This window comes from Hippoglossus stenolepis, chromosome 10, assembly GCF_022539355.2.
Source record: "Hippoglossus stenolepis isolate QCI-W04-F060 chromosome 10, HSTE1.2, whole genome shotgun sequence".
Classification (NCBI taxonomy): Eukaryota; Metazoa; Chordata; class Actinopteri; order Pleuronectiformes; family Pleuronectidae; genus Hippoglossus; species Hippoglossus stenolepis.
The window spans coordinates 6,340,501-6,368,005 of NC_061492.1; the positions used below are offsets into that span (position 1 = coordinate 6,340,501).

The 27,505-nt window shown below is 41.1% G+C and overlaps 2 protein-coding genes across 4 annotated transcripts; both read right to left on the minus strand.

Moving 5' to 3' along the window:
• Positions 1–8,340: 8,340 nt before the first annotated feature.
• On the minus strand, positions 8,341–17,027 carry eif5a2 (eukaryotic translation initiation factor 5A2). Of its 3 annotated transcripts, none has more exons than XM_035167823.2 (5): positions 16,867–17,027; positions 15,591–15,770; positions 14,586–14,690; positions 13,320–13,451; positions 8,341–11,842 (listed from the first exon to the last, which is right to left on the minus strand). In XM_035167823.2, exons 2-5 carry the CDS (start codon positions 15,750–15,752, stop codon positions 11,783–11,785), a joined length of 459 nt encoding a protein of 152 aa, XP_035023714.1. In that variant the 5' UTR covers positions 15,753–15,770; positions 16,867–17,027; the 3' UTR covers positions 8,341–11,782. The 3 variants fall into 3 exon arrangements, with proteins under 3 accessions (XP_035023714.1, XP_035023717.1, XP_035023716.1); XM_035167826.2 differs by lacking the exon at positions 16,867–17,027 and adding an exon at positions 16,711–16,735; XM_035167825.2 differs by lacking the exon at positions 16,867–17,027 and adding an exon at positions 16,541–16,675.
• A 1,971-nt stretch (positions 17,028–18,998) lies between these two features.
• Positions 18,999–27,397, minus strand: slc2a2 (solute carrier family 2 member 2). Its single transcript, XM_047341769.1, has 12 exons — positions 27,273–27,397; positions 26,668–26,763; positions 25,602–25,798; positions 25,268–25,392; positions 23,982–24,097; positions 23,665–23,827; positions 22,315–22,421; positions 21,713–21,793; positions 21,062–21,166; positions 20,825–20,926; positions 20,089–20,292; positions 18,999–19,982 (listed from the first exon to the last, which is right to left on the minus strand). The coding sequence occupies exons 1-12, from the start codon at positions 27,285–27,287 to the stop codon at positions 19,779–19,781; spliced, it is 1,515 nt and encodes a 504-aa protein (XP_047197725.1). The 5' UTR covers positions 27,288–27,397; the 3' UTR covers positions 18,999–19,778.
• Positions 27,398–27,505: the final 108 nt, after the last annotated feature.

The window sequence follows — 27,505 nt, forward strand, 5'->3', positions numbered from 1 at the left end:
CACACACACACACACACACACACACACACACACACACACACACACACACACACACACGAATAGGGACGTCAGAGGTGATTATAGCATCAGGTTAAAAACAGCTTGCTCTGCTTTATGATGATGTCACTTACGTCAGTCTCCTTTTGAGGTCAGTAAAACACACACACACACACACACACACACACACACACACACACACACACACACACACACACACACACACACACACACACACTTTCTTACAGTCACTTTTGGGTTCATTCACTCCCTACAGTGGCCCGGCCTATCCCACAAAACCCCTGGGGCTGTAACCTGTGCTCCAGGAGAACTGCACTCTGGGTAACTGCTGTTGTCATAACCGCTCTCAGTCCTCGGTTCACAAACACACAGAACCATATGTCTCACATTACACACTCACTGAAGCACACACCAAAGTGTAACTGAAACTTGACGGTTAATACACTTCCTCAAAAGCCACAAAAGCAAGTTATTAGAGAAACATAAGTACATAAGTACATAAGTACACAAACAAACAACATATCACATACGTGGTGTTTTTGAATAGACACGTGTGCGTTTGCGTATGATAGCTAGTGCGTAGCTGATTCACAGTGGGTGAGTGTGTTAATCACAGTTGTATCACCTCCATGACGACAGATAAGAATGTGTGCGTCAGAAACAATGTTTGTTCTCTTCAGCGACGAGACAAAACACAGGCAAGTTGTTTTACAAACAGCCGGCAGAAAACAGGGGGACAAAATTTAAAAAAGGAAGAAACACAACACGCTGGCAAAGTGTCTCGGGGTGTCCTTGGGATGTTTTCGGAAGAATTCACACCCACACACTCTGACACACACATGCTGAGTCTGAGGCTATTTAAAGGACAAGGAGCTAATTTTATTTCTGGATCAAACCTTTCTTTCTGTTTGGTTTCTGAATCTCAATCGACGAGCGGTGCTCTCAGGTTTTATCCGTCTGATCCATAAATATCACATTCAAAAAGCCAGAGTGCTTCAGACCACAACCTAACTTAGTTTTATTTATTTTTCTATTCTTTACGGATCTGCTTCTACATAACAGCAGACAAAAAAGCTTTCATTAAACACGTAATGTATAAATTATGTCGTACGCCATTATTGTGACATGAAATGTGATGAGAAGGCCTGTATGTGTTCTAATATGTGTGCTCTCTCTTAAAATACGAAAAAATACATACGTTTTCTCCTTATTTGTACTAGAGGGCAGGAGCCATTACCTTCTCATAGCCTGAAGCACAGAATCAGCCACTGTTTCTCTGTTTAATTGACTGTATCTGAACAGAAACACGCACCAACTCTCGGACATCATCATTCATAAACTCTCGTTGTGTCGGGTCCCAAGACACTTGACAAGTGTTGTTTGTTTCTAGTGGCTTCCTATTACGTCACACGTCGAGTTCTCAGCTGTCCGGCGGGTTCAGCTATGTCCTGGAAATCGATAAGGAGTGGGAGGAGAGCAGACAGGCATCTGTTTATTAGTACGATAGCGTTGCCTCAACATTCCTCCACCGCTCCCAGATGCCTCCCAGAAGCCTCCTCTGCCACAACACTCCAGCACGAGTCGTAAGACGAACGCGGGAAAAAGTCCAGACGCTGCTTGCTGATTTACAACATCTCATCTTCCTGTAAACCTCGTCGCTGTCAATATTAAACCGTTCCATTCATCATGTCCCGTGGTTTTTTTCTCAGCTTGTATCTTCTGCATAAACCCCTGATGTTTGTAACGTGTAACATTAAGACCTGCATACGTCACACACCAACAACCAGAGCTGGAGCTGAGCTGTAAGAAACAACTAACTCATAATCGTTCATATGACTGACGGAACGAAAGAGACTCGACAAATGGCATCATTTATCTCGGTTTGTGTCTCTTTGTGGCCTTTTAGCTTTTCTTTGTGTCTTTATGTGGTCATTTTGTGTCTCTGTGGCCATTTTAAGATGAGATTCAATCAGTTTTGGGCAGGTAAAGTGTTTGAAAAAGACAAAACATAAAATCAGTTTGATTAAATAATGAACGGAAAGCTATTTTTTGTATTTCCTCCGCTATAAGAAGTTGTCCTCATCTGGTTTGAATAACGACCCGCCCCCGGCCCACCTCCCGTCAGCTCCTCTCCACCTCCTGCTGGAGTCAACCTCCAGATGTTGGACACAACCTTATCAACACATACGCTGTCAGAGGCTGGACGTTCAACCACACATCCAGATCATCGGGGCCAGTCCGGAGAACAGAGGCTCCACAGGCATTCAGAATTTATGTATTATAGTACGTGTGTGTATTTAGCATCGTTGTATATGACTCCATTTTGTGTGCGTTGTTCATAATGTTTGTTTTGGCCAGAAGCTTATACCTCTATAATCTCAAGAATCCACATTAGATTACACAGTTCTGAAGACTTAGGTTTCTGTATGTTATGATTTACATTGTTTTCCATAATTGGCCCCTGCTGAAATCGGATTTGCCCCAAAAGTTCCCCTGTCATGTCGGCTTACTTACAATACTAACAATAAATATGACAATTAGTTGATACAATTTTTTGAAGTTCACAATGTTTGACCATGGAACAATTTTCAAAATATATTTAATGATGCGTGTCTTTGCTCAAAGCCACAGAGCTAACAGTAAACAAGGAATGACTTAGATGTGCGCCTCACTGAAACAGGAATTTTATTATATATATAATACATATAACATAATATAATTGTCCCTTCTTATTGCCCCTGATTAAGAAAAATCCTAGATCTGTCACTGATATACTTCCTCACAAGCACTGGTTCCTATAAACCACAATGTTCTGTCAGTTTGTGAGGGGCAGCCACTGAACATACAAACAATAAAAGGAAATGGAAGGGAAGAACCACAGACAACAATCTTTTATTCCCTCAAACTCTACAATAACAAACAGCCAGTTACTGTTTGCCTGTGATTCACTAATTCGTTCAGGGAAGTTCTTCCGTTTTCAAAGACATGCGAGTCATCCCAGGGGTGCGAGTGTGCAGAAGGTTGTCAGCTAAAATAGAAAGTACACGCTGTGAGCTCCGTTCTCGAATGAAAACATCTGTTCGCATAACTGCTACGAAAGGCAGAAAACTCCCCTGCACTTCTGTTCCTAATCACATTCTCGCCCCTATTTTGACACTGAGCAGATCCTGACCACAGCCTGCTCTTGTGAGTCAAACATGAAATCCCCAAATGAAAGCGGAGATGATGTCTCCAGTCGCCCACGGCTGCTACCAACATCATTATCTGGCCTTAATTTGTATGTATTTCGCATTTAGGTAATTTATCTCATAAAATTCAATACACTTGAACAAACATCAGTGTGATAAGAACTACCTCAAATTAGGAACATCATTTTTTGGGGGAGAATTATCTGATTTGTACTTTGACTGTTTATTTCCATCCATGTCTTATTTGTCCTGATTTTGTCTTATTTTACCATTAGATTTTATTCTATTCTGTGTATTAATCTTATTCCTGTTGTTCCGTCCTTTACTGCCTCCACCAAGGAGGTTATGTTTTCACCCCTGTTTGTTTGTCTGTCTGAAGCGATCACCACAAAACTTGGTGGAAGGCTGTAGCATGAATCAACAACCCATTAGAGATCAGGCATTTTATCACATTTTCACTGATTTCCCAGTAAATAATTCATGGATATTGATGAATAATATCAGGCATATTTAGGGATCTGATATCTGAGTGTGTGAAATTAGGTGTAGCTTGAATTTAAGGGGACTATTGGGCCTTGGTGGTGGGACATTTATGCTACTATGGAGCTTCCCTGCAAACTTTTCACACATGATTATACTTGTTACCTGTGTGACGATAAAAATCTCACATTTTGAATCAACACAAAAGCAAGGGGATCACCAAACTCTGTACATCAATTCTAGACAATCTTTCTAGTAGTTATTTCAATCTACACCAAAGAGGTGGGTCGACCTTCAGGCAGATATAGACCATCCCTACAGCCACACCACTGAGCCACAAACACTTCTGTTGTCCACAATCCATCAAATGGTTGGTTACACACACACACACACCACATACACACAGACACCTTCCCTACAGCTCCTCTCTCAGTGGGATTGAGAACATGAAAGAATGACAAAACACCTCTTTCTCTCCATTGTTTTTTTTGTTTTTTGCTTTCAAAATCTGGATTCAGTAAATCCACAGATCTTCAAGAACACTCCCGAGCGCCCCCCCTCCAGAGACAAACCCATGCATCCAAGAGAGAGACAGAGAGATGGATGGATGGACTGAGGGATACAGAGATGGGATACGAGAGGATAGATATCACAAGAGACAGCAATAGAGATACCAAGTAGAGGGAGAGATAGAGAGATAGAGAGATAGAGAGATAGGATAAGAGAGGAGAGATATCACAAGAGACAGCAATAGAGATATAGAGATAGAGGGAGGGAGAGATAGAGATACAGATACAGAGATGGATGGATTGAGGGATATAGAGATGGGATAAGAGAGGAGAGATATCACAAGAGACAGCAATAGAGATATACAGATAGATAGAATAAGAGGATAGACGTTAGAGAGACAGACAGATACTAATCTCTCAAAAGTGTTTTGCTGCCACCTACTGAGCAGTTGAAGTATAGCATATTTTAACATGTAAATGTCATGTTTAGTGAAATATTTGACATATGTCTGCCTACATTGTCCCTTAGTGTTGCCAACCATGTCATTCCGGTTAAATGTTTTTGTGATTTTTCTGATTTCTGTGTGTGTTTGGTGCTGCCGCTCTCAAGTTCACCCTTGGTCTCTCGTCTTCTGTCCGTCTGCTGGTTTGTTCCGGTGTTGTACAAACATGCATTTAATTCTCAGATGAACACTGAGCAACCTTCAATGATTTATTTAGCAAACGTCGTTGCAGTTATTGCAACTGCTATTGTGGGGTATTTAGCCTACACAGTAAAAGCACACAGTTGTGAGTAGTAAATGTAGCTTTACATACATTATAGATGAATATATATGTTAAAATGTAATTCAAAATAAGTACAGAACTGATTTTAAAAAACACATGTTAAAATCGTATTTAAAAGACAAGGAAATAAAAAAGAGAAAAAGAAAATTCAATAAGAAAAATACATAAAAACAGAAAAGAAAGGACATGATAAAAGCGCACTTGTGGGCAAATGCAAGCTCTAGTTAAAGGCAGAAGCCTTCGATTTTCTTTTAACGACAATCACTGAACTAGCTTCTCCGATATCTAGCGGCAGTCTGTTCCTTAAGTTCGGAGTGTAATTTACAAAAGCTGTATTTCTTTCGGCTGTTGTTGGGAACCTCTGATAGACTTGCTCCGCATTTAACTATTCAATGTCTTTTGAGTTGCTGATCAGTTAGGGACCTGTGAATATGGTCTATACGTATAATTTTTTATTAAACCTACCATTAATTCTCAAATTGAAAACTTACATAATGGATATTAGCTCATTCACATACTTGCCTCTCAGACGTTACGGCGACAGGTCTGTCGGATGGTGTGAAAGGTATGTCATGTATGTCGGATGACGCCAGGGCTGTCGTGTCTCAAGTTCCCCCACAGCTCTGCTCTTTCTCAGTTAATTTGTTATTTATTCTGGATTAATTACATTGACCAAGCGAGCCCTATCATACAATATGATAGAGAATAACTTTGACACATCAGGTGCACGGTGGAAAACCCTTTTTCACCGCCAACAGCGAAAAAAGGTGAATACCCATCGCAGCTTTTACCTGTTGTTATACCAAATTTATACTTAATGTGTATATTTTATTACTTTAGATTTATTCTATTTTAGTGTTCATATTCTATGTTTTATTTTATATTGTTTGCTTGTGTGGTTTTAAAATATTTTTGAGCTTGGCCATGAAGGGAAGCTGTGACCCAAGAATTTCATTGCCAGCGACTGCTCTTGTGCAATTTTTGTACATATGACAAAGTCTTGAAGTCCTGAAGTAAAATGAGTCAAAGAATCCATTGAATTTTGGGGCAGATCCAGGATTTTATTTATCCCTTTCATTAACATCATGAGATCGGGCATTTGATCACATTTTCCATCAAAAGTTAATGCTGAAGTGTTTTGTTGTTGTGTTGTCTTGTTGCTCTTGTATTTTGAACTTCAGGGCAACTGTTGCGAGTTGATGCTAAATTTTATTTTTGATTAAATATAAGTATAATGCATTTACTGCACTTTAACTCCTTTTTCTTGGCGACTCACAGTTGAAGGCTGATCCAGGAACTAGCAGGCTCAGGGCAGTTTGGCACGTGATTTTCACAGTAAAAGTCTTGTCGTGTCTCACACAACTGTTTACAGAGATTTATAAGAAATGTAAGCCGATTATGTTTAGTATCATAGCTCAGGACTTGTAAAGTCGTATAGGTTATAGTGACTTTTCAGTGATCTCAAACAAATACAGTTATAATGCAGCCCCATGTGGAAATGAAGTCGTTCTATGGATTCCCTTCAATTTTTTATACACACCATTAAATAAAGTTCAATCAAAGCACGGTAATGCTTTGGTCACCTGTCTCTCTCCATGTCATGCTGTTTGAAGACACACAGTTAATCTGTACAGGTACATAATACCTAACTCTAATTACTCTGAACCGGTTCATCTCCTCCGACCACCAGCCAGAAGTCCAGCAGCTTCTCCGTCTGGATAAACAGGTTTGAAGCTCTGTGGAATGGCCCGTTAAAAAAGAAAATCTCCACAAATCCCTCCTCGGCCAAACCTCGAAAGAGTTCAGCTGGTGACGGTGAAACACTCAAGTCTACAGTCTACAGTCTCATCTATGTGAAAGAGCAAGAGTGTGAAACCTGTTAGTAATGGAGATGAAGACTTCCTCCAGCAGACAGTGAAAATATCTGCAAGATAGACAGATGGATGGATTGAGGGACAGAGAGATAAATAGAGATAGAGAGATGGGATAAGAGAGGAGAGATACCACAAGAGATATCAATAGAGATATAGAGATTCATAGAATAAGTGGATAGACAGACAGAGGCCTTATCCCATTTCACCCCTTGGCCCTACCCCTTGTTTTGGAGGGGGGGTAGAATGGGATTAGGCCAGAGACCAATCTCTCCAAAGTATTTTTGCTGCCACCTACTGAGCAGTTAAAGTTTGACATATATTTTACCTTCATCGGGCCTCATTCACTAGCATGTGCGCAAAATTGTTCTTAATCTCTGCACAAAAATAAGTGTGTGCGCAAAATCGACGCCAGATAGATTCATGACACGTGCGCACCAGCCAATTTTGTTCAGCCCCTTGCGTACGTTTGTGAATCAGAATCATTCTCCATGGAGAATTGAAGAACGCCGTTAAAATATGGCGTTATGTTTAGCAAGGGACAGCGGCGTTAAATACTTCGCTTTCTGTGTTCATTGGACGGCGTAAAAAGCGGCGTCGTATTGATAACCACGCCCATGGGTGTCACAACCACTAAAAACGAACTTTGATCACCCAATCAGTGAAGACGACGAGCAGACCAAACTATTCGTGCACCGATCGCCTTTGCGGCAGAGAACATCATCCACGGCCTATAATCATCATTCAGCGTCATTTATCAAACGCATAATAATTTAGTAAAAAAAACAATTTGGTATTGTAACCTGTAACCTTGTTGTACACACGTACACGTTTTCAGCTACGCAGGTTTACCGTCCTGCTTTACGTTGCATATTGAGTTGTGCAATATGTTAGAGTAAAAGTTTGTAATGACACCACAGGTTCTCTTTAATGTTTGGAAGTGGAGAGTGAGGTGAGGGGCATAAAAAAAAAACATGGCGGCCTCCGTAGAGAAGACCCCGCTCCCGATGTAAATATAAAGTATTTCGATATAAAAAGGCCCATCCTAGGGTAAAGAAAACAGACATTTGTACAACACATACCAGTGAAAACATCACTAGGATGATTTTTATATTCAGTTTCACCCAAATCTTACACACTCGACCCTTAAGATTTGTGCATATGCGCAGTTTGTGAATGAGGCCCATTGTTCGTTAGTGTTGTCAAACCATGTCAGTCCAGTTAAATGCTACTTGTGATGATTTGTGTGTGTTGCTGCTCGGTTGTTGTTGGGCCTTGACGGAAGTGTGCTCCCGAGTTCACCCTTCTTCTGGTCTTCTGTCCATCTGCTGGTTCGTTCCGGTGCTGCACAAACATGCATTCAAGTCTCAGACCAACCTTCAATGATTTATTTAGCAAACGCAATTGTAACTGCTATTGCGTCCAGAGGGGGAAAACAAACAAAAAAAATGTTAAACTAGAAAACTTTAAATGAGAAAACAACTGATGTCTCGTGGCCAGTAACTTTATTTTGCCTACACAATAAAAACACACAGTTGTGATTATTAAGACAGCAGCAATACATTTGTTAGAATAGAGAAGAGAAGTCTTTGCATCTTTATGTTCCAGTAGAGGCTTAAAGTCAGTTTCCCCCTCAGAAGCCGTTACAACCACCCTGGGGAAATACCCTTCACCCACGTTCCTCAGAATACACAACGAAAACAAAGAGAATACAAGACCAACTCTCCCATTGTACCTGTGGTCTAAAACAAAAGATATAAGCCACTGTTTCTTACCAGAATAATGAAGTAATGAGAAAAAGATAGAGAAATTGTGAAGCAAATAGTGTCTCTGACAACAGGTGCCAGAGAGGAAAGAAAAATAAATTTAACAAACTCCAACACCAGAAAAATATGGGCTTCTATTAAAAAAAAAAAGGACGAAAACAATCTTATGATCCTCACTACTGACACCACTAACGTAACAGATTTCCTAACACTCAATTTGAAGCCCTGAGAAAATCTGACCTCATGACACATACTTTTATTTTTTTATGTTAACTGTAGTTGTGTCCCTTGCAGACCTGGATCCTAGATCAGCATGTGAAGCCAACAAGGTTGGGGTGGTCTCCCTTTATAGTGTAAACATTGTCTTAAGTGGAATCAGAGGTCAGTCCTAATAGTCTGTGTGGGAGACGCCTTTAAGCGAAAAGGTAAGAGGATCATTAATGAGATGTGTGGTGGGAATTGAGTGCTACATATCAGAGGCCAGAGAGAGAACTGCGGGTGAGAATCAAGTCCATTTTCCTGCATCTGACCTTGGTTATAAACAAATGTAACAGGGCTAGAATATGGCTTAAGGAAGACTTGTCTTCTGTTACAGATGTAGAGATGGTGGGCAAATATTACGCCTCACTGCTGATTACATATTAGTATCATCTTGAAAATCACATGCATTTAAAAAGGAGCGAGTAGAGTAAAAACAATCTGGTTTTCAAATGGTTATAACCAAAATAATGGACTCAACACAATGCCACGGTGTGTTGGCTAAATGCGAAAAACTTGCTCAACTTTTATCCAGCTTTTACTGCCACATACTCTGCATTTCCTGCAATTTGCATATGATCCGGTTTGGTTTCCCCCACACATTCTTCTCCCTGAGAATGATATAGTCATGATGATGCGCCTGTGGCCTGAAGCTGTAGTGGACTTGTAGTCGTCTTTGCATGTCCACCCATTTGCCACAAAACGAGACCCAATTAGCCAACAGATACAAAACAGCCTGCAGGGAGCAATGCGATGTAAAGTTTCTACTGTACTCCTGACTCCAGAGTGGTCATTCGCTTGTCAAACAATTCCTCCTGCTTGAAGATATGACTTATCAAACTTGAAATGTTGCGTGGCTACCACCTTTTTGTTATCTGCAGGTGCAGTGTACTGCTGCTGTGCCATTTGGTACCACAGGTCATAATCTAGATGGTCAGGTAGGTGACAGCCAGAAATGGAAGCCACTGTTGTAACAGCTCCTAAGATGATAAGTCAGGGAAAGACAACTGACACTGAACAAGAACGGAGGGAGGAGGAAATGAACAGACGGCTTAATACACAAAACAAAACCCAGTGGATACCTTTGGTGTCTTGACAGAAGTAAAAAAAGTACTTCAGGTGGACTGAGGTCAGAACAAAAAAACAACAGACCTGCTGCCGTTGCACTAAGGAGACCTTGAAAGCTAAAACAGAACACTTTCCAATGTCAATACCACAGTGTGGTTAGAGACGTTTCATTATTGTCATGTAAACACTTCATTAACCCCCCCCCCCCATTAAGGGATTTCTGCTGGAGAAATCAGATTTCTTGACCATGCATACATTTAACTAAATTGCTATCAGGATTTTTTTTCAAGAGCACGGGTTCATCACTTGAACGAAAAACTTGAGAAGGGTTTTGCTGAGACAGAAGTGCAGACAGTTGAAAATCAATGCAATTCAATTATTCATCCTTGTAACTGAATGTCAAATTAAACCTGCACTGAAAACAGGTCAAAATAAGTCATTTTAAAAAAGGACAGCAGGTATATGTGAATTTCAAACTGCAAATATATTGCTAACACACTTAAAATATTCCATTTAGTTTAAATTTACTTGTATTCTAGACGGTAGGGGAGAAAACAGATGACCTGACGACCAGGTCAACCCACTGCATGTGAACACATTGACTTCTTGCCATTATCAATGTTTACACAAATGTTATTCTGTGTGGATGTGACCCCGGAGAATCATCCTCCATTTGAGCTGCAAACCCTTTCAGAGTGTAGACTGCACAAAATGCTTAAAATCCCATTAAATGCAACCACCCCCAAATTTGCTTTCGACAACTATCTTACTCCAACACTCAGGATATAGCTCAATGCCAACACCAATCTTTTCTGTTTTTGGGCACCGATGTCTCCAATCACAAGACATGGATAAACTGCAAGATATCAACCACCTAGATTTAGAGCTATCATACAAGACTTAACAGTTTCTTGTTTCCACCATTTTGTGCCAGGAAGTGTCAATATCTTTAGAACTGTAATAATGTAATGATTGAAACTGAACTTCCAACAAAGTTGTAGAGTAGTAAAGGTCTTCAGTGACTTGTTCATTCAAAATCAGCTTCTATACAACAGTCAGCTCATAAAAAGGCCTCAAGTGAAAATAAATGGTTTCAAAGTGCTTTTGAGAAAATGGCCCCACCCAAAAACCCTCAGCTGAGACATTTCCCTGCTGGAAAAGGACAATTTTACTGAGACGCAGCTAGATGCAGTTGAAAACTTGCCCACAAGAGGAAATTAAATTATTCCGCTTACAGAAATGTATAACCGCAGAAGTAATTTGTAGTTTGCATGTAAATGCATGTATTAATTGTCAGAGGGCAGAAAGACAATACAAAAAGTTGTATTTTGGGGTTTTCTGACATGTGCACAGAGAAGATCTGGAGCTTGCTTAAAATTTAATGTCAGCAGAAATAAAAATCACTTAAGGGGGAATTTTAGTTAAACACAAGGTGCAGTAGCTAAACTGTAAAGGAGACTTGAAATACATGTTTACAGGCAACTCAAAAATGAAAGAACGATTTGATGGAATGCACACAGTGGGACAAAAGCATATCACAGAGACTATAAAAAAGGAATGTTACTAATTACTGGGATGTTGCAAAGAATACCTGGAGTAATATCAATACCCACAAAATTAAGCTGTGATGGCTAAGGGAGGAAAACTTCATTGATTGTAGAGAGTGCCAGGCTGCCCCAGGCCTGAGGTGCAGCTGAAGAAGCAGAGCCAGTCCAGGAATCTGGATTTTAAATTGACCAGCAGAGAAACTGGTGGAGGGGTGAAGGCCAATAGCTTTGGTGAGGCTTGAAAACCATAATGGAGGACAAGACTGTAAGGTCTCCAGCTTTGTACTTTACTTATTTTGTGTTCTTACAGGAGATGACATGCTCTTCACCAATAGCTTCTAACACAGTGACCTGAAAAGGAAGGAAAGACAAAGATTAGTTTTAGAGTCATGGTAAATCCGACTTAAAATCCATAGTCAACTTAAATCATTTGTCTGGTATTATTTTGTCATTTAATTATGACGTATTGTAAGGTGCCTTTGGGTGTTTAGAAAGGTGGTGTGGAATAAAATGTGCTATTAACTTAGCCAGCGCAGCTTGATATTTTGTTTCCATCTGTACAGCATTATTTAAAAAAGGTCTCATTTTACTTTACACCATGTTTAACTACTCCAGAATTTTCAGCACCATAAACAGAGGTTTGGAAATGCAGCTGGCGCCAACTTAGTTTGAAAACCTCTCGGCTTTGTTGTAGTAGGACAGGCAAAAACAATGAATCAGTCACCAACATTTACTTCTTGATTGGTTCTCAGTCATGACTTGACTACCTGCTGTGCTGTCTTTTAAATTTCTCATCGTTCATTGTGTGCTCTCAATCCTCTAACTTCCTTTTCACAATTGTCCTTTCTCGTTCAAAGTATTTTTTTAGGTAGGTAAGCAACAGCAGAGGAGAATCTGCTTCCTGTTTACACTGGCATGCAGTGTATGTGAAAGGTCACTTGAAATGGGCTTTCAGGTGGACAAGTTAGGACGGGGATTGGGACTGATACAAAGCTTTAACGCTTGTGTACATTTCGTTTTGAAGCAAAAACACATTAATATGGAAGTTACTTCACACTTTGTGTACACAGGACTATACCTTTATACAAGTAAAGTCATATTTGTGGCCATATTCAAGACAAAGCCTGTGTAAAAACATTGTGCCGCTGAAGCAGCTCCTCTGCAGAACATATGGTTGAACTGAGAAGCTAAATATTGTGCATTGGACAGATGCAGTAAATATGAATCGATATTAATGTGAATATTGTGCATTTAGTAGATAAAGTTAAATGCTTGTACATTGAGCCTTTAACTGATTGCAAAAATAATAAATATGACCCTCCTAAGTGTTTTTTTTTAAGAAGATATCAGGGTGTTAGACCTCTGCTTACATTTGAATTAAAAAGGGATCGTGGGCTTGAAAAGGTTGGTGACCGATGCATTAGGAACAGTGGTGTTCAGCAGTGCTCCTCAACGATTTGTTAACGGCTGGTTATTGCGATACCTTTCTAGTATCAGTATATCGTGCCACACTAGCAGGAGTATAAGGCAGACGGTAAACCAACCCAACAGTGTGTGTATACAATAATCCACCACAGACACAAAACCATGAATGAATTAATGGTTAATTAATGCTTAATTGCAGAACTGGGACACTCAAATTGTAGGTAAATATCAGTAAACATAGTAAAATAGAATCCTTTTATTGTCATTGCTCAACGAAATTTAGCAGCATTCCTTAAGGTGGTATCAAACCACAAGATGAGATGGATAAAACACTTTTGAAAGTTTTTTAAAAACAGATTCAGGCAGGATTCGATTAAGACATTTTTTCACCTCAGAAACTTACCCTAACTGATTCGTCCGAGTCAACTCTCTCGGTGATTTCTTCGCCCAGTTTACCATCCGGCACTTTAAGATCCTCTCTAGTTTCTCCGTTATCATTCAGGAGGGTCAAGTAACCTTCCACGACACAGACAACCTGAATGTGCCATTAGAAAAGGGGAAACAAGGATAAACGTTTAAAACATTTACATCGTCGTTTAAAAAATAAATAAAAGTAGAGACCACTAATGAATAACCAGTACCAGTAAAGTAGCTATACAAAAAAAGCTCCATCACCTGACCTCTGGGGACCTTAAATACTAAACAGAAAGTGGCAGACCAGAGAGTAACTTAGGACAATCAAAAACCTCTAATTAAAAATCTGGTCAACAAGGCCAAATAAGCGTGTTTCCAACATAACAGAAACACAAATATCTCAGAATGAAAAAATGTTTCATGAAGTCACATAGAAGTTGGCAACAAAGATGTCAACTTGGAGAGACACTGGATTTAAGAGTGTTTGGGCTGATACCTGTGTCACTGTGCTGTAAACAAGAACACTATTTACCGCAGCAAATTTATACATCATGTCCTGCCTCATGCAAGCGCTACCCAGACGCCACCCGAATGTTCCTGTGAACACATCTGACCCGAACAATCTACTGCTGCATACTTCATATGGAGAGACAAAATGTCCAGACCTAATGTTCTGGACATTTTCCAGTTAATGTTAGAAATCCGCTTACGTAATTTTTGTTCTAATCAATGCTGCTGGACAGACAAGCTCCATTCGATGAGCTCATGAGTTTTGTGGAAGTACACTAAGGACATTTTATATTTACAAGAATTTGGCCACATTACTCAAAGTTCAGTTAACAGTCGGTATCCACTTAAAAAAAAGCTAAGCATAACAACGAGAATCATAAATACAAGCTACTGTTTACTTGGGTTTCTCGGGAATATGGATCCGAAAATCTGGCAGGAGCCTAAAACCTGTTCAACTAGTTTAAAGCAACCCTATAATTTCACAACTTCTGAGGACACATCTCAGATCTGACACACCCATTGAGCTAACAATATAGCACTTCTCATGTCACACCTTTTCCATGATGTTAAGTTTTAGCAAATGATTTAGCAACGACTTCAGTGGATAGACTAGTGGTTTAAATGTCAAAACAACCAACATTGATGAGCAGACTTGTTTAAAAATGATCACGAGATCCCTGCATTCATTACAAATGCCACTTACACCTCCTCAGTTACAACAAGAGCTCAGACAAGGACCTCTTACCTCGTACTCCTTCCTTAATACATGTGGGACATCCAAGTTATGGGTAGATGGGCAGAGATCTTCACACTTCTTCTGAGTAAAGATGTCAAGTCCAACAAGGTGAACCTGTGAAAATACCACAACCAATAAGATTCAGCCTCAGGCCAAGCAAGCATCGGGGGTCACTCGTTAAACTGGGAAAGATCAAACTAATTCCCTAAAATGCCTTAAAGGGATAGTTCACCCAGAAATGAAAATGCACTCATTATCTACTCACCACTATGCCGATGAAGGGGTGGGTGAAGTGTTTGAGCCCACAAAACACTTTAGGAGTTTCAGGTAGGGCTGGGCGATATGGCCTAAAACAGATATTGCGATATTTTTAGGCTATATCACGATACATGATCGATATTTTTTTAATCTCCTCTAAATCACTGTACAGTATCTTTTCGTACACTGTTCGAAAGATATCAGCGGACATTTAGGCCTAAAACTCATTGTAAATAACCTTGTTTCGAGTCGAACATAAATGCCGGGGTCTTCTGATACTTGAGCAGCTGTGGATCATAGAGGAAACTCTGCGTTTCCACTGTTCTTCAACAAAGTCACTGACCGGCTGCTCCGAGCACAGACACAGACCGACGGTAATGCTAACGTCCGTTAGCTTAGCCACTTCTGGTGGACTTTTAGGCTTAAAACATGGTGTAAATAACGCCGTTTCGAGTGGAATATGAATGTCTGGGTTTGCTGACACTTGGATGACTCCCCACGAGCAGTGTGGACGCGTGCTATGTTTTTTGTTTTTGTTATATTACATATGAATCTTTGGTCACTAGTATCTTCAATTGTATTGGATTCTGCTGCAACACTGTTTACCCCTAAGACTCCTTAAGTGTTTTGTGGACTCAAACACTTCACCCAACGCTCCATCGGCCCAGTGGTGAGTAGATAGAGTGAATTTTCATTTCTGGTTGAACTTTCCCTTTAAGCGTGGCATTCCAAAAATGATGCACAGGATGCTTTTACCTTGGCGTGCCCATGCTTGCCAGTCTTGGAGGTACTCATCTCAACGATCTTGCAGGGACGATCTTTAATCATGACAAATCCATTCTTCCTCAGTGTAGAACACTGCACGGGGAATGTAGTAGAAGCCCCTGAGTGTCCGCAGTGGAAATCCTCATCCGCCATGGTGGTCAACAGGCTGTGCTGTGAACAGGAACAACACGGGACAAAATATAAGAAGCAGAACACAACTCGTACTCCCACACAACAGATGTTAGAAACACAGACGGGAGATGAATTACAATGGGGAAATTAGCTATTCTAGAATCAGGAAGGCACGGGAGGTGAGAAAATCGGTGGAATTGTGTGCTATGGCTACCAGATCGCAACCCCAGGGAGATTTTGGATGCATGTGCAAAAACAGCACCTCAAGAATCATCAACATTTGGGGGGGGGGTATCTTTTTAGAAAGAATGGTGCCCCATCTCTCCACCAGAGACCCGATGAGAGACCAAGTGGTGACTCGACACTTAGCACTCAGCGTTGTTGATTCCTCTAATGTGTTGTCCCCCTTCGAGCGGAGGACACTGGATCCTGGGGGGGAGAGAAGTGTCTACGTGGTCACCCTCGATCCGTCAGACGGTGCTCGGGCTTTAAGAGCTTAAAACACATATAGAGATGGCGGCTTCAAAGTTCACCATTTATTGCCCCGCTCCGTGTTAAAGTGCTTCTTTTCCAGCTAATGCTAATACGAGATTTGAAAAAAAAACACAAAAAAAAAACTCTAATTCCCCTCGAACTGCGACCTACGTGCTTTAACACGTTAGCAGCCTCAACTGGTTCACCATCCCTACAAAGTGCTCTAAACATTAGCGGAAATTAGCCGCAAATAAGTGGCTAGCTTGGGGCTAAAGCGCTAGCGAACACCGTTAAGTAGCCGTGTTACGTGGCAGCTGGGCCACAGGAGCGCGTACCAAAAAAAGGAAAAACAGTCGGTTAGCTTCGGGTTCCACCTCGTGTATTCCCCGCCGTTAGCCAAGTTAGCTAGCTAGCTTAAAAAACACGACCCACACCCATATGCGCCGACATGGCTGCTAGCGTTAGCCACCGCGCCGCGCTAACTTCTCTCACGTCGCGTACGTACAAGTTACAATCCACGAACCCACGGGGCGACGAAACAAAGCCTCGCTGGCGGGCGTCGCGGGTTAGCTCGGCGGCTACTAGAACAACCCCGGAAGAGCCCGATCGCCCGGTGCTAGCTAGAACTGTGGCCGGGAGAAGAAGTCAGAGTTGCTCTTACCTTTGTGCTGCTTACGCTCAAATGAAGGGAGCGTCACTTCGCATGCGTGGAGCTTATGTAGCGCAGGGGGAGCGGAGAGGGCAGGTACGGGCTCCGGTGACAGAGCTGGGTGGCGGTGGTGGTGGTGGTGGTGGTATGGGGGAGGAGGAGGACGAGGAGGAGGACGGACGATCGGCAGGCACACATCCGCACACAGCTGTTACACATCTGTACACATCCGATACACAACTGTAAACAATCAAAGTAATCAGAATCACAGTTAGAATCGGAATTCTTTTATTGGCCAAGTATATTTTCACATACAGGAAATTGACTTGGTGTGGTTGGTGCATCGGACATAAAAACAGCAATATATATATATATATATATAAGTAGAAAACAATATACATAAGTAGAAAGAACAATAAGTTATTGGGCACGTGCAACTGAGTACATGTACTTGTAATCACTCATATATGTTACTTGAGAATTTAAATTTTCATAATAACTATACTTAACCCCGCTTGACATCTGATGGTGACCAAACAGATTCTACATCGAAAAACAATAACTACCTGCAAGATAATAATAATAATATTATTCAATAAACAGTGCAGCAATATGATTCATTGCGTTATGAGTGCACTACAGTTCAACAGAATAGTCATCATAATAATAATAATTTAATAATAATAATACCTTGATCATCATCATTACGCCACTTTGAGATGGTTTCTCAGACACACAGTGGATGTACTGACTGCATAATTTTTTGTGCACTACTGTTATTTTGTAGTGTAATTGTGGTTCATAATTCAATCTTATTCCTTCCTATTTTAATTCTATTTTTTTTACCTGTATTCATTATGTACTTGGGCTGCTGTAATACCAGAACTTCCCCCATGGAGATAAAAAAATAAATATTATCTTATCTTATCTAATCTAATGGTGCCTTTTGTATTGTAAATTAAATGCACCTTACATTCAGCAGTAAAAATAATATGAATATAAATACACTGTAGAATAATATAACACTATATTTTTATAAAGTAGCCAACCATTGCAATTTTGATACATTAACTATATTTTGTGTTAATTAGTGGGACTACTTGTCACGTGGAGATGAATAGAAAACTTGTTGTTAGCTACAAAGCAGAGGGTGGGGTCAAAAAAAGGCACATGACAAACACAGGTCATTCATTCCAACACGTCCATAGGTTTGCCGCTTAAAAACAGAAATACAAATGGGTGCAATAAATACGATTAAATGTATAAGACAACTGCAATGACCCTAAATAATAGTGTAACTCATTTAAAGTGTTAAAAACTGTGCCTTGAGCAAAAGTAGGCCTCCTGCAAGTTCCCTGTGTTTCCAGGATTGTGTTAACTCATGACGGTTTAGCTCGGGGCTAATATGCAGCGTTGACTGGGTAGGGCGGACAGAGCCAGTTTGTAATTAGTCTTAAATAAGTCCCGAAGCATTTCTTTGGGCTGTGGAGGAGGGGCTGCGTCCTCGGGCAAAGAGAGGAGTCTGGGGGGAGTCAACTGGTTTGGTCTTTAAAACCCAGTCGCTATGAAGAAATATGTCTTAAAAACAGGATCGATAAAAACATTTGTATATTTATTTCCTTATAACTCAACTCCAAAATTGTAACATTAATAGTTGTTTTATACGTTTTATTTCCCTCAAAAATGTCAACTGCTTTATTTCATTGAATTTCCTAAATCTACTGAAATATCTGTTGTTTTGTGAGTTTAACTGTTGACTCCTATAGTTCGTTTGAGGGATTTAGTGGCATCTAGTGGTGAAGTTGAATACCTCTCCCCCCTCTCCTTCAAAGCATGTGAGAGAATCAAATGGTGCTTCAGATAACATCAACATGGGAAAGGCTTTCTTTAGACAGTGTTTTTTCCATTCCGGGCCACCGTAGGAACATGGTGGTGCAACAACAGACCGTGGAAAAGGACTTGCTCCAGATGTAGATGAAAAGGGCTCATTCATAACAACTCTAAGCCTCAGTTGATATTAGACTGATGAAAGCTTTGTCACACACATTATATTTGATTTCTGCCTAAATTCTACACACTGGATCTTTAAAATGTTCAGTCTCAGTTGGTTTCTGAAGAAGTTCCACAAAAGACATAATCAAACATAAAAGACTTAAACTCAGATTTAATGTGACCTCAACTTCCCCCCATCAGCAGGTGAACACATCCCAACTCGTACACACATACATACATGTACATACAGACATGCAATGGTTCAACGTTCAACTTACAATGAGCAAAATACATTATTTGGGGTCAGAAGTTGTAATTTACATAAAACGCACACCAGAAACGACAACACAATCCCAGAGACACTGGGATATCTACACACACAGAGGGGGATGTTACTTCTCTGCTCAGGACGCCAATCACTCTAATATATCCTTGTTTAGCTGGTATGCTAACGTCTAAAAATCTTGTTTGAATATGTCCAACCTTTAAGTTATAATAGAGTAAAAATGTGCTGTCTCTTGATCATCATCATCATCATCATCATCATCATCCAGTTTCATTTCCCATCTCAATTCATTCCATATGCATAGTTCTAGTGGAAAACATACATACATTAGGTTTTAGAGCTCATGTTATAAAAACCTCTCCATGCTTTGGCCTAAGATGATGCAATGATAGTGGTCGAAATGACCCAAAACACTAAAATCCTGTAGCTTAACCTGTGAGTTTGAAAATAGGAGTGACCCCTGCTACGAGAGATGAACCACTCCATACACCACTAACACATTTTTCATTGCACTGCTTTTTGTGTAGTTCTTGTATTAATGTAATGAAAATGTGTCATCTTCTCCTGTGTAAACAAACTTATTTGAATAGATATCATGCTAATACTGTCAGAATAAACACACTAGAAATACTGACACACAGTTGGCTTAGGCATCCGTGGATGTTTTGAGCTGCTGCAGTTCAGCATCATCTTTGGGAATCTGTTTTGGCTTTTTCCGTCCCTTCTGGAAGACGGCAGCAATCTCCTCGAAGGTTTTTCCTTTGGTCTCAGGGACCCGGAGATAAGTAAACACGGTGAAACCGAAAAGCAGCACAGCAAACAGGATAAACACATAGCAACCGAGCCAAACCTGAAAACATGAAAATAAGAAGATCAAAAGACGAGTCGGGTGGAAAAAGTTGGTCTGAAGGACAGAAACTTCGGTGCTCGTTTCTGTGTGTGTCCCCTCTGCCTACCTGTATATAGGGGAAGGTCATGCCTATGATGAAGTTGCTGGTCCAGTTGCAGCAGCCAGCGAGAGCGATGGCTGCAGGCCGAGGTCCCTGACTGAACAGCTCAGCCACGATGAACCATGGAATCGGACCAGGACCGATTTCAAAGAAACTCACAAAGAGGAAGATGGCGGACATGCTGACGTAGCTCATCCAGATGAATTGATTCTGGAAGGAAGAGTAATTCAGTAAAGCTTTGTGTCTTACTACTTTAAAGGGAAACCTAAAATGGCCACAGTTTTGTAACATGCAAACCTCACCACTAGATGTCACTAAATTCTACACACTGAACCTTGAAATAATGGATGTGCTTTGATATTTCTTTGTAAAAACAGCCCTTATGGCTAAAAAGTGGTTAGCTAATGTTAGCTGATGTCTAATGGTAACTAATGAGCTGTCAAATATGTTTTACCTTGACTCATATACCTCCATATTTTAACTTTCCATTGTCTTTTCTGTTGCTGAAAAGTTATGGAAATGTGAATATGGTCTATAAGTAGATTATTTTGTTAAACCTACCTTTAATTCTCGTATTGAAAACTTACACACAGCTTATTCACATACTTGCCTCTCGGCTGTCACGGCGAAAGCAACATTCAGAAACAGCACAGCTGCTCAACAAACTGAAATTGCAGGGGCAACCCCATAATTGGATAGAGGCTCAGCTCAAGTTACAGCTCTGAGACCTGGTTGAACAAACCTGGAGTGCGAGGCCCACAGTCATGGCCACTGCACAGCAGCACATTCCTCCCAGACCGACGATCGTCAGACTGCGTCGACCCGCCCTGTCCACCAGCGCAACCTGGGACACAATACAATGTTTATCTCTCTATGTATGTGTTAAGGGTATGTGTGTAGATGAAATACAATCATATGTAAATGTATAACCTCCACATGCGTTAGTGTGTTTTTGTGTTTTGCATCTGCAGCTACTCACAGACACCATCGTGAAGACTGTGTTGATGACCCCAACTCCTATAGTGGCATAGACTGGCTGACTGACACCAGCCTGAGCAAAGATGGCCGTAGAGTAATAAAAGATCTTGAAGACAAAACAAGGATAACATTTTAAGAAAAAAAAAAGAAACGGGAACAATTAAAGGCTGATGGACAAGTAAAACATTCAGCCATGTTTGCCCTTGTTGCAACTGAGATTGCGCCAAGAGTATATGCTCTCACATAATTTTCAAGGAGACATATTATGTTAGTTTCTCTTTCCTTTAGAGTGTGGGGAAAGGAGCTCCTCCCCCCCCACACTAAACTCTCGAAACACGATGGCACATATTCGCATAATGTACGCAGAGCGGCCAGTCTGGCAGGCCTCCTAATTTAAGCCAGTTAAAGTGAGAGAGCGGAGGCTGACATTTTGTAGAAAATGCTGTAACCGGTTGGCCAATCACAACACAAGAGACAGAAGCTAAAAGAAGAAGTGTTTCAGACAGAGGCTGAAAAGAGGAGCAGCAGCAATGGACAGCTTGAGGAAAGGGATGTGTTGTCTGGACATTAAAGCATGCAAGCGTTTTTTAAGTAATAACCCAAATTGATCAGCAAATGAATGAGGAAGAGGTGAAAGGAATCAGCTACTCACAGCGTTGATGCCAGAAAGCTGTTGGGAGAGATGCATCATGAGGGCAACAATCAGCTGCTGCCTGTAGACAGAAGAGCGGATCTACGAGGGAAAGCACAACAGCAAAGTATTGTCATCGTACGGCACATGTACGCTTTTGTTTATTTTAGTTTATAGCTCATTGTCTGCTGTTATACAGGAAATGCATATTTGATTCAAGAGTGCAGAAATTGTTTAGGCTCTTGAGAGAAACAACCACATCTTTTATAGGGTGTGACAGAAAGTGTATTTCTCATTAATTCATTACCTATAAAACCAAAGAAGTTACTTCATCATTTATCTAATGAATGATTTAACATTAACTGTCAGTGTACATCGGTTGCTCATTAATGTGGATACTTCAGAGGATATCTGTTTCCGCCATTAGAAGGAATCTGACATTGGGCTAAGGACGATTAACATGACAGCGCTAGTAGCTCAGATTCAAACATAGAGAAAGAAAAATTATTTTAAATGTAAAAAATCTGATCCGCAGTTTTCTTCATTATTTAGGTTTAAGTAAAAATATTTAGTCAGTTGTAATGATATATCTCAGATGGCCTCCTTCTTCTGTGGAGACCCACCAAAGAGAGGAGAGAGACCCGGGCCTCCTTGTCTGCCTCCTCTTTCTCTCTCCGCATTTCCTCCAGATCAGACGTTGTGTCATACGGCCCCCTCAGACGACACAGACCTGCAACCAAACACAGCGATGGGACACAAGAGCCTTTACAAATGACTTATTTGCAATGGTTTTCCCTTTACTTTAATAAAAGTTGCAGCACTGTAAGAGAAACCTGTGCTCCAATGCTAAGAAATTAACAAAGGCTTTGCATATTCAAAAATGTACTGCAGTAAAAGTATTCATGCTAAATATACTGCAAATTAAGAAAACACATGCAAATATAGAGAAAACAACTTTACTAATCAACATATTATGTATTGTCTGGTTTGTATATTCAATAAAAGTGGCAGAGTTGTTGGCAGCCAAGACATTTTGTAGATGGTTAAACATTGATTTGACATATTTTTATATTTTCCCACAAATTTGTGTTGTGCCCATATCAAGAATTGAGGCCAAAATATTCCAGATACGAATGCTGCCATTTTGTGCCAGTGATGTCATTTGGAGCTTGAGTCTGCAAAGCATCGCAACTGGGGAATGGAGCCGCGGTAGCGAAGCCCCGTCGATACACAGGCTTAGTGTATTTTGACTGCTCACTTCGTCTCAAGTGTCCACTAACATTTACTGCAGCCAGCCACCAGGGGGCAATCGAGATGCTTTGGCTTCACTTTTAAGGGAGCAGTCATGTCGTCCGTCTTTATTTGACCTGGGCTGTGGTCGTACATTTAACAAACAGACATGACAGTGGTATGGAGGATCCTGTGAAGCCTACATACTGTATTGCTTTGTCCGAAATCACTCACTCACTTTTCCCTTCTTCAGTATAAAGTTACTACTAAATAGAGGATCATAAAGTGAGCTCATCGGGAAAAGAAAAATGAAAAACGCTTTCAGACACTACTCAGCTTATTCTCTCTATTAGATTATTCCACAGTGAATTCTAAACGTTTATTTTACACTTAGTATTAATACTTTAAGGTTAAAAAAAACAAACATATTGAATTATCACCTTTAAACGTAGAAATAAACGTTTTTTCCCGCACTTTGTGCCGTGTTGCTCTGCTCTGCTTCTACAGTATTTACATTTATACGACAGGTCGGGATGTTCCTGCTGATCTCGCTCCTCCCCGCCGCGAGCGCAATGCATGATGGTATATTGCTTCACTAAACATCCGGACACCACTACAAAATGGTGAACTCACTATATAGTGGTTAGTGAACGATTTTGGACACAGCCTCTATGTTTCTGTATGCTAGTGTTTGACAAGTGAGCACCACACACGTGAAAGTGATGACTGTGTGCACTTCTTACTTGTCCGAGCCTCTTGCTCTTTGCCCAGCTGAATGTAGAGGTAGCGCGGGCTCTCGGGGCACAGAGGCAGCAGCAGGGTCTGTAACACTGCCGGAGCTCCAGACAGGCCGAGCAACAAGGGCCACATATCATCGTTACCAAGCACAAAGTCCAAGCCTGCAACCTACACACACACACACACACACACACACACACACACACACACACACACACACACACACACACACACACACACACACACACACACTTTAAACATGTCTGATGTGTTGTCAAGCAAATATGTTGCTGACTGCAGTGCATGTGTGAGAGCAGCTCACCTGGCTGATTAGGATACCGATGACAATAGCCAGCTGGTGTAACGTTCCCAGAGCCCCTCTGTAGGCCTTGGGTGCAATCTCTCCAATGTACATAGGCACCAGTCCAGATGTCAACCCTGAAACACACATCAGGAGCTGAGCAATATTTAACGAACACTACACACAGCGCGGCGCCTTGTTCAGTGCCAAAATGTGCCGGTCGATAGTCTAGTTAGCGAGTAATGGGTTCTTTCGCAAAAAAGCCACGATCCGTGATGTCATTTTCAAAATAAATAGGCAGGTCAGGGTTAGCCTTGGGGTTTCGACAACTGTTGACCACTTTGAGAGATAGGGGAGCTCTGCAGTATGTGATCAAAACTGCAGCAGAAGTCATTGGCTGCTCTCTGCCCTCTCTGGAAGACGTGCCCATCTCTGGAAACTAATAATAGACCTTTCCCGTCCTCCATCATGAAAGGTTCTCTGGACTTCCCTTTACTGCATCAAAACTCAAACAAATAGACTCAAGAGCAGTTTCTGTCCCTGGGCCATCATCACCATCAACTTCATTTTTAAGTGTAATATCCATTTTGTGCTATAACAAATGCGTGGCCACTCAATATCTATTAGTGTCATATTTATTGGTTATTGTCTTTTCGAACTTTAAACTTGTTTTTCTTAATTATAAATATACAATGTTTTAAAGGTCCAGTGTGTAAGATTTAGGTGAAAGGGGTCCGTTGGCAGAAATTGAATATAAAATAATCCTAGTGATGTTTTCACTAGTGTGTTTCATCTAAATTGTTGTTTTCTTTACTCTAGACTGGACCCTATATTTAAATACTTTATATTTACATCAGGAGCGGGTCCTCTCTATGGAAGCAGCCATGTTTTTTTTACAGTGATCCAGACTGGACAAACTAAAGACCTTTTGAGTTTTTATGACAACTGAAGGCTACCACAGGTTAACTATCATGTTTGGAAGGGGAGGGTGAGGTGAGGGGGATTCAGCTGCAACCGGCAACTTCACCACTAGATGTCACTGAATTCTACACGCTGAACCTTTGAGAAGTGGCAGCTCTAATTTCGTTTTACTGCTTTCTTTTGTACAATGATAATTAAGGCTTTCTAGTCTGCTCTACTCCAGTCTGCTCTACTCCAGTCTGCTCTACTCTACGCTTTCAAGGAAATAACCCTGGTGATAATGAGGACAACTTGCCTCTTCTATAGTGTATAATCCATAAACACTGGGATTTCCAATGAATTCACGTGAGTATTCGTTGAAGGTTGTAGTATATGTTTCACTGTACCACAGTAAAAGCCCATAACAGCACGGCCTGAGATGACCATAATGTGAGGTTTCCACATCCGGCACAGACCCATCAGCAGACCAGCAGCCACAGCCAGAACATTGACCATTAGCATGCCTTTCACCCTGAAAGACAGAGAGACACAACGTTGGCAGAGTGAGATGCACTGAATAAAAAAAGATGGATATGGGCATGTGTGCTGTGGCATGATTCCACATTGATCCTGGTTTATCTTCAACTTTGTCAATGTTCTCCCACTAACGTTTTGCCTCCGTCTCCCCTTACTCTTTTCATTCCTGTACAGTCTCTCATTGTTTCATCCTTCCTTTCTCACCTCCCTTTCAGGTCTCCCACAAATCCTACCAGGAAGGACGATAACATGCCGCCGATGGAGAAGATTGCCACCGACAGGGACCAGTAAATGACTACAGTAGGGTGGTTTCCCACCTCCTCTTCTGTGCTGTTCTCTGGAAGCACAGAGGCCCCCTCTGTCCAGACCCCCAGGGAGCGCCCATAATGCTTTTCAATGACCTATGATAGAGACATGTCAATCACAGCTGTGCACCGAGACACAGGAGAAGAAAAGACGAGCACAAAACATTCATCAACAGATACGTAAATGGATCCGTTTTGTAGTCCTGACAGTCCTAGGTCTGAACCTGTCCAAAGTCCAAAGACATGTTGATTACAGGGACTTATCTGGGATTTTTTATAAATCAGGGGCCATAAATTTACACAGAGGCGCCAATTAAATGTCCAACATCCATGCATGATTCCTGATTCAGTAAGATGCACATTAAAGTCATTCCTTGTTTACTGTTAGCTCTGTAACACTTAACACTCTTAACACTGCACCGGGACAGTGCAGATCAGGACTTAGTGTAATGGGACACCTTATACAAGCTCTATTTGCACAACCAATCACTGGGATTTACAGGCCAATGCTCCTTCTTTAAACTATGGCTCTTAACCTGGTCATACCTGCCAGCAACTACCACACATTGACATATTTTCCAAGCAAAAAAGGTCTCGACATCATCACCTGCAAAGCTCAGGTGATGTGCATGAATACAACAACCTCCTGCTTTGGTTGTTTGTCTATCTTTTGCCTGCTATAGGGCTTCCCTCCCAAGGTCCCTCCACACGGACAGAGATGTAATCCACACTGCAGGGGCCAATGACGCTCAGATCAATACACAGGGAAACTGGAGGAAAAGTTGCTTTTGTAGATACTTGGTCTCTCTGATTGTTATGTTCACTCCCGTGCTGCAGAAAAGTGTTACATGAGCATGGCTGTAGATTGGAGTAAGCATTTGGTTCAGTTGCCTGCAAATATCAGTAAACGGAGGCGATTGACTGACCCAGTACAGGAGCGGTGCCTGTGTTAAAGGGAACAGTACCTTCTGTGGTGCGTTGATGACTCCGAGACTGTATCCGTACTGCAGGGACCCCAGAGCTGCTGTGAACACGGCCACGGCCAGCGTACCTGTCAGCTGCTGCAGGCGGTGAAGGGTAATCCATTGAAATTGAATTGAATTCAACATGAATGCATGAACAGACACATAATTTAACATGCACATGCACACAAGCAAGAACGCGACTGTGACGCTCACCTCGGCTCACATGGTGAAATCACAGATCAGAAGTACAGAGACAGGCTTTATCCACATTTAGAGCTGCTTTGTGGATGTTTAAATTATGTTATATACGAATATTTGATAAGCTGTACTTTTTATATATGCTATAAATATGTTAATCTCATGGAAAACACATCAGAAATGTATTTATAACACCCTCCTGAGCAAAACGACGAAGCAAACCAGAGAACACACTGACTCATAAAAACCTCTGAGCGTCTCAGAAATGTTTATGCAACCTTTAGTGGCCATAAAAAAAGCGACAGCAATATTTGCATTATTCCTCACACGATTCAGAATGAACAGTTATCAAATAGGTAAGCTTTTAATTTGATAAAACGTAGTGAATGCAGTAAGAATGATCTTACCTTCCCAGAGTCCATGATGGGTCCAGAGTGTCAGCCAGGAGGTGGGTAATGATCAATGAAGCTGCATGCACGATCACGCAGTGTCCACTCACTAATCGACAGACACATGCATGAACACATGCACATGGATACACACACACCACTGACAGAAGTCAAACATTACAAATCTTCTTTGCACAAACGCCCACTTTTTTCAGTGTTTTTGCAAAGAGAGAAATATAATGATATTCATG